Source organism: Phalacrocorax aristotelis, chromosome 4 (genome assembly GCF_949628215.1).
Source record: "Phalacrocorax aristotelis chromosome 4, bGulAri2.1, whole genome shotgun sequence".
NCBI lineage: Eukaryota > Metazoa > Chordata > Aves > Suliformes > Phalacrocoracidae > Phalacrocorax > Phalacrocorax aristotelis.
The window spans coordinates 42,794,999-42,814,096 of NC_134279.1; the positions used below are offsets into that span (position 1 = coordinate 42,794,999).

At 39.0% G+C, this 19,098-nt stretch overlaps 1 protein-coding gene across 2 annotated transcripts in view; it reads left to right on the plus strand.

The window, feature by feature from the left end:
* The window catches only part of GALNTL6 (polypeptide N-acetylgalactosaminyltransferase like 6), a 500,857-nt gene that overhangs the window by 215,812 nt on the left and 265,947 nt on the right, over positions 1-19,098 (plus strand). For both annotated transcript variants that reach the window (XR_012660321.1, XM_075091134.1), the window contains exon 4: positions 13,776-13,942. Coding sequence is in view for 1 of the 2 variants with exons in the window: in XM_075091134.1 (XP_074947235.1) it covers positions 13,776-13,942 (167 nt within the window). In the remaining variant the exon portion in view is untranslated. The remainder of the gene's footprint in view (positions 1-13,775; positions 13,943-19,098) is intronic.

A 19,098-nucleotide genomic window follows, 5' to 3' on the forward strand; every position in this document is an offset into this window, starting at 1 on the left:
TGGCAGCAGAAATTACTAGTTATCACAACTTTATTAGGCTCGATTGACAAGGCTAGACTGGAACAGAAACACAGTGTGACTGAAGCTTGTTGCTATAAATTGAATACTTTGACATACTAAGACAATTACTATGTAAATCTTCACTGGAAAATGTTTTGTCCCAGTAGCTTTATAGAGGGATTGTCAGTAGCTGGGAGCCCAGGGGGTGCTGTAGTTCCTTTAATAAAGGGAAAGCAAAGGTCAGATCTGATAAAGCAGCTCAGCTAAGAGAGCATGTGCTGACAAGGCCAGTGGGAAAAAGGTTGAAAATCTCTGTGTTTTGCTCTAACTTTCGCTGGCATTTCCTGTAAGAGGACAAAATCGGAGGTGGGCTGCTTCTGTGATCTAGTAACTGCCATAGTAGGCTGCTACCTTGCTTCCTAAATGCAGCAAAGGGATGTCTGCAAGACATTAACTTCTCCTATGCTATTATCTATCAGAGGGGGCAGTTTACAAGGTCATTAATGTGTCTAGAAGGGACAGAACCTGGTAACTGGCCAAGGCATTGCTATTGGCACCCTTTTAATGTGCATAAAATATTGTTGTTCTATCCACAGGATCAAACAAATTGCTGTTTTTATGAATTGGCTTTTGCTGTAAAGTGGCTGAAATGGTGCCGGCCCTGCTCTCCTTTTTCATCATTTTAGAAGCCCATTTTCTTTCACTTGCTCTTCTACAGAGGTAGTAGATTTCTGCATGTTTCTGTTATAGAGAAGCTGTAAAGGTGGAGAATTTTGCAGTTCTGCATCTTTTTTAAACTAGCATGATGGTTTAGGATTTTTTTTCCTACTTACAAACTCATCAGGGAATCAAACAGAACTATCCCTATACCTTGAAGTAAAAGGATGCTATTTCTTTATTTCTGTCCTGTAGAGTCGGCTAACCTACAAAATAAAATCATAACAGTCTTAGGACTCTCGGTAGTAAACGACAAAGAAGAGTAATTTTAACTCCTTGTCACTACCCTTCTTTTTATGAGTGGTCCTCTTTTCAAGTTGTATTTTATTAGTGCTTGCTGCAAATAGCTTCCCAGTGTTTCTGTGACAACTTTTATTCTTCTTTGGGCAAGTTAGTATTTCAGGAAGAGAAGAATATCTTACTATTATTTTAACCATCTAAAAGTCTCCCTGCAACTTTGAAACTGACTCTAAAAGTATTTTATTCAGAAACTTGGTTTTGATTCTTGTTTCAACTCAGCAAAAGAATTTTGTATGTCAGAGGAGTAACTAAACCAGTATTAAGTGTTTTAAAGCAAGTTAAAGGGTGTGACAGTATCATTTTTATGAATAAGCCTTGAACTCCTGGAGCCAAAGGACTAGCTATGATGACAAACTACCAACAGCATGCCAAATACAAAGCTGGTAGAAAGTTCCACTTTGAGTTATGTATATTTCACATTTTTTACTCTACAAATTATTTACAAAGAAATTCCACCTTTTTTGTAAAAATACTTTGATTTCATAGTAGCCGTTTTCTGTTGACTCTGTTGTAGGTGTGTATAATAGACAGTATTGTGCAGCTTTCTGGGTTCATTTTTTAAAAACAGTAATAAATGCCATGCTTGAATCACACATATGATTAGTGCTTAGTAATGTGTCTAATAATGGAAGGGAGAGAGGAAGGAGAGTCTTTGGCCAGAGATAGTGAGGAGGTACTTACTGCTTTGAAAATTAATACGGAAACAACTCGTGCCCTCTCATCTGAAAGTCTCAAAAGGACAAATTTAATGACGTAGTATTATTTCTTGATAAGAATTATTAGATATTAAGTTCTGAAATATCATGGAAAGAAAACCAAGATTGGTTAAGGATAGCAATATTTGAAAGCATAATTCAAGGTTCATAACTTTTGATTCATGACTATAATCTTGAAAATGTCATTGTCTGATTCATCAGCAAATTCATTATTTGATGCCAGGTTTTTTTACATACATACACAAGTGGTTGTGTGTATAAAATATTTTTCTGGCAAAGTCCAAATTGCTAATGTTTTTTCATAATTCTGAGGATTTGTGCAAGGGAAAAACATAATGCCCTCTGCACATTTTCCTTTTCTAAACTCCCTTTTTTCTGAATGCCAATGTAATAACTTCAGGAAGAAAATAAAGGTGTGACCTACTTACGTAGCAGGATGACAGTTGCTTATTGTGGTTCTTTTCTTTCTATGTATTTCTACCAAGACATTTGTACATCATTTTCAGACTTAACACAAATTATTCTGAAATTTAAGAGTTTATTAAATAATAAGTTTGCAGAAATCTATTAACATATATACTAAGAAATTCATTCTCATAACCTTAGCTGCTGAGTCTATTGTTCAGCATTTCTTCCATGAATAAGTGCTGGTGTGCTGCTCTTAAATATATGATGTTTAAATGCAAGAAAACACACATCTTTAGGAAAGCATCTGTAGTACTTTATTAAGGTCAATCTGTAGTATTCTATTAAGGTTAAGCAGAAAATGCTTATGCTGAGTGGGAGTGCTTTTCTAGTTTCAATTGTTAGGTTCTTTTCCCTCCTGAAAAGTATTTCTGCTGTGAGTCCTAGATATGTATGGTTGTTTCTTCACCCCCTTATCCCCTCCCAACTTATTGATTCAGGCATTTGAATACTGGACTCTTGAAATAAATGACCTTGCTTTCCAAGGTCTTAAAATAATCTCTTTTGACGGCAGCCACTTATTCATTTTGAAAAGTACAACCAAAAGACTGGTTATTATTTGACTGCTTTCTGTGTGAAAAGGTCTGCATTTTTAAGTGTTTAGGGCAAGTGCATGGTTTAAAAATAAAAAAAATTTGAACTACATACTTTCTTTAAATTTAAAAAAGAGTCTACCTAGGGAACACAACGGACTTCTGCTTTCCAGTTTGCCTTTATAATGGTACCAGAATGCAGCAGGATTATATTGCAGAAGCAAATTATTTTGATTTAATATCTAACTTACCATATAGAGTAATGGTAAGCTAGGCTTTTCCCTTGTTCGGTGTGATCTTTTCTGACTAAGGAGTTACGGCATGTGTGTGTTTAGGGCTGGAGGAGATATCCTTGGGAGTAGCTTGTGTATTAGTTATATCTTCAGACTTACTAGGAGGAAAGAATAAGCATATCAGTACAGCATGTATGTCTGATGCAAATACTCCTACAATTATGTAGTAGCTAGAAACCATAACAAAGATCAAAACATTGTCACTGTGGAAGCCAGTAGTAAGTCCCTGCATTCAAGAAAGAATTGGGAAGAGGTTCTGTGCGATTAACTGAGAGAAGGTTAGTAGTATAGGCAGAAGAGTCATAGTCACTGGAAGTCTGTCTTTTAAAGCTCTTCAGAGTTGGCATGTTACGTACTTATGATGAGACTGTGTGGTGTAAGAACAAGAGAGAGAACATTACCATATATTGCTGGATTCCAGTCCTGGCTGTGAAACGGGCAAGCTGCTTGAATTCACCACCCTAGTCTGGCAGTCCGTAAAGCTAGGAAAAATCACAAATCTGCCCTCTGGAGAAGATTGGAGGCCTGGGTCTATTTGGTTAGATGTGCCACAGGATGTGCAGGTGCCTGCTGTTCCACTACATCAGGTGCAGATGAGGGAGTATGGTACATACCTAGATATACAAGTATGTACGAAGAAGGCTAAGAAACCTGATCGGGATGTCTCAGAATGCTTTCGGGAAGACAGCGTCAAACATTGAACAATTAAGCCTCCAGTTCTGTAAATGGTCACTTACCACCATTGATGAGGAGGCTGCATTAGTCATGTCACTGAACAAGGAAAGCTGGGGAAGTGGTAGCGTGATGCTGCTTAACTCTAGCAACTTAATTTACAGGGAGCTGTACCTCAAGTACAACTTGGTGTGTTTCTGAGCAAAGTGAACGAATGTTACCTCAAACATTAAATGTTAAAAATTCTGCTAAGCAATTTGGTTATCTGAGAAAACACAAATAAGGAGGGAAGGATGGAGGTGAGGAAAAAATATGATGAAAACAGTGGAAAGCTAGTCAAATAATGTGCTCTTATCAGTTTGGGCATGATGTTGAGCATGCATACATAGCCAGGGATATTGAGGATAGTCAGGACTACTGAGAACACTTCCATGGAAATATTGTGATCAAAGCTGAAGCAAAAAATCAGTTTGTTATACTAATTTCAGGTAGACTGATTTAGTTTTCTGCCCTTCATCTCGTAGGCAAAATTATCAAATTTCATGGGAGGTTTTTCTTTTGAGACTTTGCATATGTTAATATAAACATATATTTCATTTAAACAAGCCATTTTACAACATACATAGAACCGAGTTATCTGGTCTTGGTCTTCATTTGCCATTCAAATCAATCTTGTTACTGCAAAATTGTAGTAAAAAGTCATGAGTTGTTTTAAAGGTTATCCCAGATGAAAATACCACTAGGGCAAAAACTGGTCCTGATGGAAACAAACTAAAAATAGCAAATAATATCTTAATTGTAGAAATTATTTTGAAAGACCTAGTAGTTGCACTCTTTTCAATTTCCCACTGATTATTTTCTTTTTAAAATTCCTTAATCAGAATATAATGTCATACTAAAGCTCTACAGTAACACATTTACCTTTATCAGTTGCTGTATGATTTGATAACAAAAAGGATAGCATAAAGTAATGTTGATTGACATAAACTATGTTGTTATCTTTTCTATGTTGAGTTAGATCTTGGAGAAGAACCCGTACTTGACTGAAACTGGCTCAACTGCCTGTCTGTCTTAAACCTACTAAACTTTTTCGAATAGTGATTTTAGGATTGATTTATTTCCAGGCCTGTGTGGATTTCCCAGTATTCCAAGCTGTAATGAAAGTCAGTGTGTTCTTTGGACACTATTCTGCCGTTCAAACTACCTTAATAACACCTACTGTCCACATAGTGGCTACATTCATTTAAAGTGTGCAAGTGACAGAGTCTTCAGGTGGAAGCTGACCACTGGAATTCGTGTGTGCATGTACCATCATTTTTTAAATCAATACAAGTTTGACAAAATTTTCCACTGAAATTGCGAGGCTTTGAAAAATAAAATCATTTTGCTCAGCAGTGTTTGAAATATTTCCATAAGAAGTCATTTCAGTTTCATTTAGCATATATACCATAATTCGAAAAGTTTTACCTAATGAATATTAGTGCTCATGTAAACACTGTTAAAATTGGGTGATAATCTTTTGTATATAGCATTTTTCCTTTCTACAGTAAACCTTGCTTTATTTTTTATTTAAATAAACTTTTTGTAAGATTGCATTCTTCAGAAAATATGAAAGTCCCTTTAATTATAATTTCTCATTTCTTTGGATAATCAAGGATCTTGTTTTCAGAACATTGATTCTACAGGGTAGTTAAGCTATTAACCAAATTAATTTTACAGAGTATATATATTGAAATCAGTGTCTGTACTTCGCTTATTAAGAGGTATGCAAGAACCTTGCAACCCGCATAAATCAAAAAGCAAGTGTAGTTTGAAGCTATGGTCAAACTTTGTGTCAGCACCTCTCCAAATGCACTCTACAGAATTTTTGGTAATGAACTAGTATTAAAAGAACACTTATAAAAACCTTTGATGCTGATGCGACATCGTTGCAGTTAATGGCGAAAGTATATTTCTAGTAGCTTGTCTGATAATTTTGCTGATGCTTCTTGGTTTTTAACGTTCTCATCAGTAAAAAACAGATGAGTTGACATACGTAGGTTTATCTTATCTAATATTTCAAGATTTATGGATTTGTCAGTTACTGTTGCATATAAAAACTGTTGTCTTTTCTGCTTAATACATGAATCATACACCTACCTAGACTGGTTTATTCTGTGTTGTAGGCACCGCTAATAAATTTAAATATAAAAACATTTATGACTCTGGACTTCACTCAGACCTAGTGATGTGCTAACTAGATTTTTGTTCTAGGCAGAAAGGACCTGATCATTATTTTGAAGACTAGCAATGGTTTACAAGAAGCAATGTCTGTGTTTCCAAGTAGTCTTCTGGCAACCAGGGTATTTGGCATCACTTCTAAAATGCAGGATGTGAAGAACCAAACTGATGGACTTGGAACAAATGCTGCATACGTATATTATTATTCTCTCAGTAAATCCAATGTCTCAGCAGTGGATGTCTAACTGCATCTTTATTGCAATTCATGCGCCTTTCCTGACCATTACAGCTATCCATCAGATCTGCCTTACAGCCCATCACAGCACAGAGCCAGCTATACTCTGCTATAGATAATGCTGAATAGAACTTCAAATAAAATGCATTTCTGTGTTACATCTTCTAAAATATAGTGACCTTCTGTTACAGTTAGTCTCATGTCAGAGAGCAAGGGGCTAAAAATGAGTAGAATTTAACTTGCTTGAAGAAAGGCAAGTAGGCCACGGCTACGAAACCTAACAGTCAGTCTTGACAATAGAAGATGATGAAACTTAAGGTTTCTATGAATTTGAGAATATGACCAGGTTTTCTGAGAAAAGTAGGAAAATGGCATTTTGGTGGTTTGTGGCTCTTACTAGAAATCAGTTCACGTGTAGCCACGTACCTTTGCAGTGACAATCAAAGTAAAAGTAAATATAAATGAGGATTGAAGGTCAAAGTGGAATGATGGGGACACATTGAGAAAATGTAAGATGTTATTCTTTTGTGTCTTCTAAACATGGCGCTCTCTTTAGGGTTAATAGAGAAATCTGTTCTGTAGGGAAAACTAAATAGTTTAAAATTAGGTCCATCAATGTTGCTTCTCTTTCTTGTCACTTATCACATACAACTACTCTGAAACCATCAATGAGGATATCCAAATGCAGAGCTTCCCCATCTGCATACACTTAAGGTTACAGTATTGACCAAGAAAATACACAAATTTCAGTACCACCTCTTTCAAAAAGGTGTATTGTTTTACAGGAGGGGCAACATTTTTAAAAAGAAACAACATTCTGATGTATTTGGGTGTTTCAGGTATTGTTCTTTCCCCTTACCCTTTAGAAGTTGTAATCTGGCGTGTGGGGTTTTTACTTGGGTTTTTTGTGTGTGGTATTTTGGGGTTTTATATGTTGGCTTGGGGTTTTATGGAGCTGGAGAACCTATTAGTTTTAAAATCATACTTACTGGTACTTAAAAATGCTAAAGGAAAAATCTTGCTTTCAGGAATAGCATAAGAATTACATGCATGAATAGTAGTTGCATTTGTTCTAATCCAAGAAGCATCTCTGTTGGCAAACAACTGGCAACAGTAGGTGGTGGTTTTGGTAGGTGGTTTTCTTAATTTGCCACCTGAAACAGCTCCTTATTAATAATGGGCTTTCTTTGTTGTACATCTTCCTACAGTTGAGAAAGAAGTTTTACTTAATTCTATTGCTGCAATGGATATTTCTTTTCTCCCAAAATGTTAGAATATATACTTAGCCTTTTCTATCACTAGGTAAGGAACACTGTTTTCTCCAGAACTTCACACTCTTGCAAATCAACTGTCTTCTTCCCAGTGTACATATATGTTCTACCAGCAAACTGCTTATTACAAAGTTTCAATAACAAGGCATTTGCAAAAGTAATCCTTTTTAAGATCGTCGCTACATTTTAGGAAGAAATGTCTAAAATTACAAATTTAAATCTTATTTTGTAGGAAAACATCCAAAAACTTGATTGTTTATTCACTACTACGTAAGAGTTAATACTTTGCAAATAAAACTGTAGTAGCTGTGAGTTTTATTATTTCTTTGGAACATTTCTTCAGTGTGGTAGCTGTACAATAAATTGGTAAATATTGATTTCTAAGTGACATTTATAAAGTAGAAATGCAAACTAAGCTGCAAGTATATGTAAATCAACATTATAAACTACAGCAGTATTTGATATGCATAGTTATTCTTTCTGAAAAGCAGCAAAGATATCTGTATGTTTTATACCTAGAAGTGGCAGGTCTAAACTTTTTTTTTCTCCTTTCTTTGTGGTTTTTGTTTGGCTTTTGCAAAGCTGACACATTTCTGTTTGTATGGATACCTTTACCAGGGTGTGACTTTCTCCTGGAGAATGGGGAATGAGAAATCATTCAGTTACTTTGTCCCCAGAGCTGAAAATGCCACACCATGTTAACAACAGAGGAAAGTGTGGCTTTTCCCACTTTTTTTCAACAAAATGTGAAAGATGAGATCCTGTCCCCTGTTGCTGAGGGGAGCTGCTCCGGAGCCAGCTGGATCTGCAGTGGATTACCAGATCTTGGCACACAGGGTTTTTCCTGAGGCAGGGAAGCACCAGGGCAGCAGAGACCCCCACCAGGAGCCAGCAGCTCTTGTGGGAGATGCTGATGAGGTGAGGGCCTTGCCAAAACAAGGGTGGCCCCTCCCATGCCTGCAACAAAGCAGCTTAGGGAGTGCAAGTGACCAGGAGCATGGTGGGGCAGTTTGCACAGGAAGGGCGTAGTCACTCTACTAGCCCAAGAGGTGAGTTCATTCAGTAGTCATCATCCTTTCAGTAGGAAGATGGTTATAGAATACACCTGGTGGAAAGCTATGCCCTCTGTGCTCACCAGAATGGACTTGGCAACCTAGACAGAGCTCCCACAAAAACATGCAGCTGTGCAGGTCCCAGGCTGCAGGGAGTGCCAGAGCCTTTCACTGGTAATGGATGGCAGCTGTGAGAACAGCTGTGTGAGGGGTGACCAGGTTGATGATTTGCTCAGCACGGTGGCAGAGCTATGCAAGGGAGTAGAAAGGTTAAGGAGCATCAGGGAGGCTGAGAAAGAGATAGACTGGTGGTGCCAGGCACAAACAGGAGCAGCCACCAGCCTCCTGTATGCCTCCCCCACCAGGCTGATGGCAGTAGCTAAAAGGAAAAGAGTGAATGGAGGCAAGTTCACCCTCGGGGCAGCAGAAGAACACCCTCCTTGCCCACCTCATCTTCCCAGGTGCCTCTGTATAACAGGTGTGAGGCTCTGCAGGTGGAAGACCAGCCAAAGAAAGATGTGGATAACATCCGTCTATGCCAGTGGTGTTGCCAGGATCGGAAAGGCCTACCCCCTGTATCAAAACTGCCTCCACGAGGAAGAGAAGTTGGGTTATAGTTGTAGTTCCCCTCCCTTATGAGGGGAACAGAAGGTCCAACATGCTGGACAGACCCTCCTCTTAGGGAAGTCTGCTGCCTCCCTGGGGCCCAGGTTAAGGACACTGCTAGGAAACTTCCTAGCCCAGTATGGCCCTTGGACTATTATCCATTACTGCTCTTCCATGTGGGAGGTGATGAAGCTGCAATACGTAGTCCAAGGGCAATAAAAAGAGACCTCGGGGCCTTCGAATGGCGAGCAAGGGACTCTGGAGCACAGGTTATTTGTTCCTCTCTCATTCCAGTTGTGGGCAGCAACACTGGAAGGAACATATGCACTCAGTCTATTAATGTGTGTCTCTGTTGCTGGTGTCATTGCCACAATTTGTTTTTCCTTTTTTCTGTAATGGGATGGCTTACACAGCATGCTGGTATCTGATGGGATTCATCTTTCTCAAAGGGGAAAGAGGGTCTTTGCTCATGAGCTTGCAGGGCTCTGACAGAGCTTTAAACTTGATTTGAAGGGGGAGGGTGTTAATATCAGGCTTGCTAGAGACAAGCTGAGGGACAGCACACCAAGGTTAGAGGGATGGGGTGCTAGCCAGGGCATTCAGCCTGTGTCTTCGATATGCGCTGGTTTCACTGGAACACAGTTGAAGTTGTACGGGGATGAGCCAGGGGCTACTGTGGTAATAGAAGCCAAGAGGGGAACACTGGTGAAACATCCCAAAGGAATTAAGGAGTGTTCCTCTAAGAAGGTGACATGGACAACAGACCAGCTGCAGTGCCTCTACACAAATGCATGCAGCATGGGCCAGGAACAGAGCAGTTAGAAGCCATTGCACAGCAAGAAAACTATGATATAGTTGCCATCACAGAAACATACATGGTGGGATGACCTGCACAGCTGGAGTGATGCGATGGATGTCTATAAACTCTTCAGAAGGGATAGGCAAGCAGGAGAGGTGGTGGGGTAGCTCTGTGTGTTAGGGAGTGTTTGGATTGTTTACAGCGTAATGATGGTGACAATAGGGTTGAGTGTTTATGGGTAAGAATCAGGGGGAAGGCCAAGAAGACAGATATGGTGGGAACCTGTCACTGACTACCCAACCAGGATGAAGAGGCAGATGAATGATTGCTAGCTCTTGTCCTCATGGGAGACTCCAGTCTACTGGATGTATGTTCAAGTACAATACAGCAGAGAGGAAAGAGTCTAGGAGGTTCCTGGAGTGTGCAGAAGATAACTTCCTGACACAGCTGGTGAGGGAGCCAACTAGGGAAGGCACCCTGCTAGACCTGTTGTTTGCAAACAGGGAAAGACATGTGGGCAATGTGATGGTTGGAGGCTGTCTTGGGCATAGTGATCCTGAAATGATAGACTTTTCAGTTCTCAGAGAAATAAGGAGGGGGTGGTCAACAGAGCTGCCAGCTCAGACTTCCGGAGGGCAGACTTTGCCCTGTTTAGGAGTCTGATTGATTGAGTCTCCTGGGAGGCAGTCCTGAAGGGCAAAGTAGTCCAGGAAGGCTGGACATTCTTCAAAGAGGACGTCTTAAAGGAGCAAGAGCAGGCTGTCCCTATATGGTGAAAGACAATCTGTTGGGGAAGATGACTGGCCTGGCTGAACAGAGCACTTGGTCTGGAACTGGGGGGTGGGGTGGGCAGAAAGGAGAGTTTATGGCCTTTGGAAGAAGGGGCAGGCAAGTCAGGAGGATTACAAAGGTGTAGGGAGAAAATTAGAAGGGCCAAAGCTCAGATAAAGCTTAATCTGGCTACTGCTGTAAAAGACAATAAAAAAAGTTTCTATAAATAAATTGGCAACAAAAGGAGGGCTAAGGAGAATCTCCAGCCTTTATTGGATGTGGGAGGAAACACAGTGACAAAGGATGAGGAAAAGGCTGAGGCACTTAATGCCGCCTTTGACTCAGTCGTTAATAGTAAGACCAGTTGTTCTCTGGGTACCCAGCCCCATGAACTGGAAGACAGGGGTGGGGAGAAGAATGCACCCATCACCACCACCATAATCCAAGGGGAAGTGGTTAGTGCTACACCTGGGCTCATCCCGGTCTATGGGGATGGATGGGATCGACCCAGGGGTACTGAGGGAACTGGAAGAAGTGCTCACCAAGCCACTTTCCATCAATTATCAGCAGTGTTGGCTAATTGGGGAGGTCCCAATTGACTGGAAGTTAGCATGTGTGATGCCCATATACAAGAAGGAGGATCTAGGGAACTACAGGCCTGTCAGTCTGACCTTGGAGCTGGGGAATGTGATGGAGCTGGTAGTCTTGAGTGCAATCACATGGCATGTACAGGATAACCAAGTGATCAGGCCCAGTCAGCATGGGTTTAGGAAAGGTGTGTCCTTCTTAACTAACCTGATCTCCTCCTATGACAAGGTGACCTGTCTAGTGGATGTTGTCTACTTGGATTTCAGTAAAGCTTTTGACACCATTTCCCACAGCATTCTCCTGGAAAAACTGGCTGCTCATGGCTTGGACAGGTGTACTCTCTGCTGGGTAAAAAAAACTCTCTGGATGGCCAGGTGAAAAGAGTTGTGGTGAATGGAGTTAAATCCAGTTGGAGGCAGGTCACGAGTGGTGTTCCCCAGGGCTTGGTGTTGGGGCCAGTTCTGTTTAATATCTTTATCAATGATCTGGATGAGAGGGTTGAGTGCACCCTCAGTAAGTTTGTAGATGACACCAAGTTGTGGGGGAGTGTTGATCTGCTCGAGGGTAGGACGGCTCCACAGAGGGATCTGGGCAGGCTGGATTGATGGGCTGAGGTTAATTGTATGAGGTTCAGCAAGGCCAAGTGCTGGGTCCTGCCCTTGGGTCACAACAACCCCATGCAATGCTACAGGCTTGGGGATGAATGGCTGGAAATCTGTCCAGGTGGGAAAGGACCTGGGGGTGCTGGTTGACAGCCAGCTGAACATGAACCAGCAGTGTGCCCAGGTGGCCAAGAAAGCCAACAGCATCCTGGTTTGTATCAGGAATACTGTGGCCAGTAGGGAAGTGATGGTGCCCTTGTCCTCAGCACTGGTGGGGCCTCAAATACTGTGTTCAGTTTTGGGCCCCTCGCTACAAGAAAGACACTGACTTGCTGGAGCATGTGCAAGGAAGAGCAACGAAGCTGGTGAAGGGTCTAGAGAACAAGTCTTAGGAGGAGAGGGAACTGGGGTTGTTTAGTCTGGAGAAGAGGAGGCTGAGGGGAGAACATATTGCTCTCTGCAGCTACCTGAAAGGAGGTTGTAGCAAGGGGGGGGGTTGGTCTCTTCTCCCAAGTAACAAGTGACAGGACAAGAGGAAATGGCCTCAAGTTGCACCAGGGGAGGTTTAGATTGGATGTTAGGAAAAGTTTCTTCACTGAAAAGATTGTCAGGGGTTGGAACAGGCTGCCCAGGGAAGTGGTTGAGTCACCATCCCTGGAGGTATTTAAAGACATTTGGATGCAGTGCTTTAGGGACATGGTTTAGTGGTGAACTGGCAGTGTTAGGTTTATGGCTGGAGTCAATTATCTTAAGGGTCTTTTCCAGACTATACGATTCTATGTATCAGTTTCAGTACCCTAAACATCATTTCTGAAATATTCTCAGCTCTTAGGAGAAACTGAATTACAAGGCCATTATTTATTTTTAAAGAATGGGGGTTTTTGCTCAAATATGTAAACAAGTCGGTTTCACAATAGGTAAACAAGGAGGTTGTAGCGAGGTGGGAGTTGGACTTTTCTCCCTAGTAACAAGCGATAGGACGAGAGGAAATGTCCTCAAGCTGCGCCAGGGGAAGTTTAGGTTGGATATTTGGAAAAACTTCTTCACCGAAAGGGTTGTCAGGCATTGGAACAGGCTGCCCAGGGAGGTGGTGGAGTCTCCATCCCTGGAGGTATTTAAAAGAAGGGTAGATGTGGTGCTTGAGGATATGGTTTAGTGGTGGACTTGGCAGTGATAGGTTGGCGGTTGGACTTGATGATCTTAAGGGCCTTTTCTAACCTTAACGATTCTATGATTCGAAGTCTGTAGTAGAAATGGTAAGGTTAAGCACTGATATTACATAGGTGCTGTTCAGTCAAGATGCTGAAGGTGCAGTGCTTTCCTTTCAAAAATGAGAGGTTGTTTATATTTTCTTGCTTGTATCAGTCTGCATCTTCAGAATCATCTGTTGTTTTATCTTTATTTTTAATACCAGCAATCACTTTGGATGTGAAGTTGGAGTTGTTTTTGTGGATGCTCTTGTTTTGCATGCTGTGAGCACATGTCAGCCAGGGTAATAACATTGTCTTGTTTTCTTGAGTTTGTCTCTTGATATAGCAGACTGCTTTTACAAAAATCTTGTTTGCTATGGACAGAAAAAAGAATCGCTTCAGATTTTCTTTTGATTCATATTATGTTTCAGAATTCTTTCTGATGAGAGGATTTGTTTTCTAGAAATAATGTTGTAGAAGGTATGTCCTCTGTCATTTTGTAGGAAAATTTCTTGTGAAGGAAAAGAATCTAATTTCAGCCAGTGTATTCAAATTTTTTTGTTGTTCAGGTTTATTTTATGTTGTAAGCAATATAAATATTTTTAATGAACTAGTTACCACATGAAAGTACTGCTTGATTACTCTGTTGGATTTTATGCCTGAAACCAATGGCCCAAATGGATGGCAGTATTTGCCAACTCAGACCTTTCAGTATGCTCATACAATTATTTTCTTCTCTCTCCAGCTGTAAGCACAAGGTGTACTTGGAAAAGCTACCCAATACTAGCATAATTATCCCATTTCATAACGAAGGCTGGACTTCACTTTTGCGAACAATACACAGTATCATCAACCGCACTCCAGACAGCCTGATAGCAGAAATCATTCTTGTGGATGACTTCAGTGACAGAGGTAAGGCCCAATTGAATTTAACTTGAAATTTATAGTGCAGTGTGGCCCACATCGAAACTAAAGGGAAGCAGAAAGTGAGGAGATCGCAACTGCTGGACTGTTTGCCTTGAAGTACTGTTGATTATTAGCTGGAATAAATGTGTATAAGTGGCTTTTGTTTTACTTCACATAAATACTGAAATTCATGTCAAAGGAAAGAGGCTATGAACTGTTCATTGGCCTTTATTAATACAGTATTTTGAATATATTATTTTTGAAATACCGCTGCAAATTTTAGTGTTTCAACATCTTTTCCTTTAGACTTCATTTTTACTCAGAAAACCTATTAAGTTTGACCATTTTGGATGCAACCTATTAGATTTTAATCCTGGAATGTTATTGAGTTAGACAGCTTCATATACTGGTACAAAGCAGCAATACAGAGAAATGAGACTCTCTTGAATGGTATTTGAAACACTGCTTTGGAATAGTTAATTGACATCTACATCATCTACGTATAGTAAAATTAAGAAAACTGCAATCACTTAATGACCTTTGCCATCATTACTTCTTGAATGCAACATAAGAAATGAATGCTCTGAAATTTCTTAACTGAAATTTAACTATTTTGTAGGGAAAATTCATCCATAACAGTGATATGGAACTGGGAAACTGTGTTTCTTTCAAATTTCTTTACATCTCTTAGGACTTCAAGCACTGAAGAGCTTTGACTTTTAACATTTGGGGTTTTGTTTGTGGTTTCTGTTGAAATATCAGTTGCTAGTGTGTATGTGAGCCTTGTAGACTGATAGTGAAAAAGAAAATGGTGCTCTTTGCTAATGTTTTAGGTAAAACCTTTGTCTCAGCTAGGAGCTTACAGGAGCAGATATCCGACCTACAATTGTGAGAATGTATGAATGATGGATGAATGAGAATTTTAGTAGAGTGCTGCAGTGGAATCATTTTTGTAAGTGTTTTTTTTTAACTTGATATTTCAGGGGTTAGAAAGATTAATGCTTCACACATCTATCTTACCCTCTCATATCTGCTGGTTTAGTTGCAATATGTCCTTTGATGAACTGCTTCTCTATCTGTAATGTAATTTAAGTGAAATTGTAAAGTGAGTACAGTTCTAGCTATTGTATGTTTATAGAATCTAGACCATGGATGAAAGTTTTCAAAATAAGTATAAAGTAGCACAACAATTGTTTTGCAGGCTAACAATTTCCTAGTAGTAAACAACTTACAGGGAAGTCTGTAAATTGGTTTTATGAAGTGTCTGACAAGTAAAAATGCTTCTTATACTGAGAGAGCAGCTATTGATGCTATGTTTGCTCAATATGGTGATACTGTAGCATTTTTCGGTAATGAAGATCATACTGACTATTGTTGAATCACTTTTAAATGTGTTAATCTTTTAGAAAGCCTACCTACTTTCCAGTTATTAGAAAAAGAATTAATGCCAGTAAACAGGGAATATTGTATATTGCTCTTTCTTGCCTGCCCTAACCTGGGTCCTGCTGCTGCATGGAAGTATTTTGGGAGTAAATATTACCTGTAATGTTAATTCCTATAACACTATAAAAATCTCCTGAATCTTCATTTCCAGTTATATAAACCTATCTAACTTTTCAGTGGAACAGTTTTCAGCTGGAAGAAGTGGTTCAAATAGCATGGAAATACTTAATGTAAGTGTCTGGTTTGACTTGTAAGAAGCTGGACTGTTGTACCATTAGGAAGATTTACTTATCTTGTTTTTGGTGGTGTTAAAATAAAGATTAGAAATACATTTTTGAATGTTTGCCAGGTTTGAACTTGAGCATATTTGGTGGCATATTCGGTACTGTATGTTTTGAGAAGAGCAAACATGCAAGAAAAATGTGCTGGCGTCTCTACTCTATTTCAGTAACATTGAATTTCAAGCCACATTAATCATTTTGGTGCATCTGAAGTGGGTTTAATTTTTGTATTTGTGATCTTCTAAGCTGAATTTAACTGAGGCTATATCATGGCTTTTTTGTGCCTTTTTTTCTTTTTTGTGAAGTGGCCACACATAATACAGTTGGGTTATTATACGTTGAAAAAATGCTGACTGATATCTATCCCCCCAGTTCATAAAATGATCTTTTTTAAAAAGTAATTGAATAGATGCCATGTTTACTGTTATTAGACCTTCATCCTTTAGTTGCTTTTTCCTAGACTGATGAAAGCAGTAAAGCAGTGTGAAAACCACTGAGGACAGATTATGTCAAAAATTAACTATAAGTGTCTTCAGTTGTTGTCAAAACTGATAGAATCATTGCAAGCAGAGTTTATTGCCATGTTGAAGCAGGATAATGATTAGTGATAAATCTGTATGCCTTTTTTTCATTGTATAATTTCTCCATGAAGCTTCATATGTCAAAAAGCTGACAAATGGCTATTACTTTCTTTTGTGAAATCAGTTATATACTATTTAAGTGATATTGTGTATGCTATACTTCTTCCACAACTTTGAATTATAGAGCTTTCTGGTAGGAACCTAAATATCATTTGTAGACGGCTGAAAATGAGAATGGCATATTTCAATAGCACTACTACTTTAAAAGTAGTGATTAAATGACAAATGTTTTTCCTCCAGGGTGTTCTACTAATCAAACTTTTCCTTCTTACAAAAGTCTCAAGAAGTTGTTATAAAAAGCAAGTCCTTGTTAGAAATAGAGCAGAAGAGAAACAGTATGAACTTGAAAGCAGCGTAAAAGATGGATAAAAATGCTGGAGATCTTTTGTTTTAACTGATGTAAATACAAATACTGAAATGCACATAAAGAACTTTTGATAACAGATGATGAAAATGTTTCAGTGTGCAGCCAGATACCCAGCTGTCCGCTGGTTTGTCTGTGGAATTGTGTGGCTCCATTTTATTCATATTCACTTCTTTTGGCTTTTGTGATTAAAACTGAAAACTTTAGATAGTTCATACATAATATTCACCATAAATCATGACATTTAGATGTTATAAAAGTAAAAGGACAGCTGCACCTTTTTAAATATCAATATAATGTAGACTAGAGACTTGGTATTAAGAGGAAGGTAAGCAAACGTTATGAAATTTGGAAGTGCAATATTGGGATATGGACAAATTCAATATAAAAAAACTACATTACTCTAAAAAGTCATCTGTGACAGTTAGAAGGAAATGTAGATTTAAATATAGGTACCCAAGTTGCAAAATATCTTTATTCATATAATTTGTGGAGAGTTTATATACTTTAAAATTATGAAGGAATGGGAGGGAGAAAACTGAATTACTGGAACTCTTTGTTTCAACAAAAGTAATATTTTTGATTTACATTGTAAATGCAAATGGCCAAGTGGTGGTGTACTGGCAAGATGAAAGGGAACTGAATCTAGAGATTACTGGTGTTTTACCACGTAGAAATACATGGTCACTTAACAAGCTCTATAAAAGAGAGGCAAGTATTAGACTTCTACCTAGTTTGCCTTAGAAAGCTATTGATAAGGGAACTGGCTATGCTGTGTGCTGGCAGACAAGTTTAGGAATGCTTTTACTCTTCCCAACTGATTTAGCAGTCAGTTCTTCAACAGAGACTTCTACAGTACTTGGACCTAGAGCAGAGTTATTCCGTGGATTTTTCACAAAAGTTTAATGATATATATGAATATGTCATACTAAGGCATGCAGAAGATTTCTGACTTCATGCTGGGTTTTGGGTTGCAGTTCCAATACCTGATTCATGCAAGCTATGTATTCCAAGCTGTATATAAAGACCTATCGGTTTCAGTGTCATCTACGATAGAAAATGAACACATTTACATTGGAGGTACCAATATACTTCTGTGTCAGGTCTCTCTGCCATGGCTTTGCGTGCACCTCTGGTGTTGTGAGCCTGGTTTCTGGGAAAATGAGCCTTGTGGGGAGCGCCGTTTTTTCTTGGAGGGTTATTTTTGTGTGAGGGGGTTTTGAAATGGGGGGTGGGGAAGAGGTGATTTGCAGATTTATTTTTGGGGATGGGGTGTTTCTTGTTGTCATAGTTTGCTCTGAAGTTATGGTCTGTGGCAAACATCACTGAAATCTTGGCAAGAAGTAGAACATGGGCAACCATTTTGGAGGAAAGGACAAAATGAAAAAGGAAGCAAGTTTTCATTGGTACCATTGTGGAACATCTTGCATTTACAGAGGAATACTAAAAATTGTAACTAGTCTTTTAAAACTTTGGGGCAAGATAGGATAGCATAATGAATTAGTTAAACAATTCATGTAGGTTGCCAACACATGATAGTTTGTACATCAACCTTTATTCCTTTTGTATTTTAATGACTTCATTAGCATAGTCAGGCCTGTGACCTGTTACTATCACAGTATGTGCCGCACATGTAAAATTGACTTACCAAGCATTTTTACTTCACCCCATAGTTCTCTAACTTATATAGCATCTATTATAAGAAAATAAAAGCAATGCTACAGCCAACAATGAATTTATTAGCAGTAACAATTACCAGACAGTTTTTTAATTGGCAAAAAAATCAATCAGATTTGCCAAGGAAAATAAAATTTAAAAACTTAGCAGACAACAGGTTCTTGCAAGGCAGGACTAGTTTCTGTCACTGGCAATGAACTGGTGTTTTGGCGGAAAATGACAAACTGGGAAATTTTCATTCATGTTGATGAGCCAGTCCCTTCTCATTTTGCCACCTATTATATTCTCTTATTTCTGCCCTCTTGCTTAGCTCTGTTTTCTGTACCACTGCTCATTTGATTTTCAGAGTATCATGCTGTCCCATAGCGGTGATTCTGTGATATCAGGTACCATATGCTTTGCACTAGACCTCTGTTCTGTGAATAGCCCAGATTAATAACATGTAGGTCAGTCTGCAAAACCAACCTGTGGCTGCTTGGTCAGGGCTTAATTTAGTTGGTCAGTGAAATATAATGGCAGTGATGTGCTTTTGTGTGTGAACTTGGAGGAAGATCTGATCTATGGCCCAATTACCCTAATAGTCTGCTGAACCCTTTTTGGCCATATAGAAGTTGTCTTATTTAATTTTTATTTTTTAAACTTTTTATTTAAATTTAATTTTTTGGCCTGTAGGTCTGTAAATTATATTAGTGATATACAATAACAGTAGGGTAAGGAAGGTTGTGCTGAAAGCAAAGCAGCTCTAGGAGAGTATCA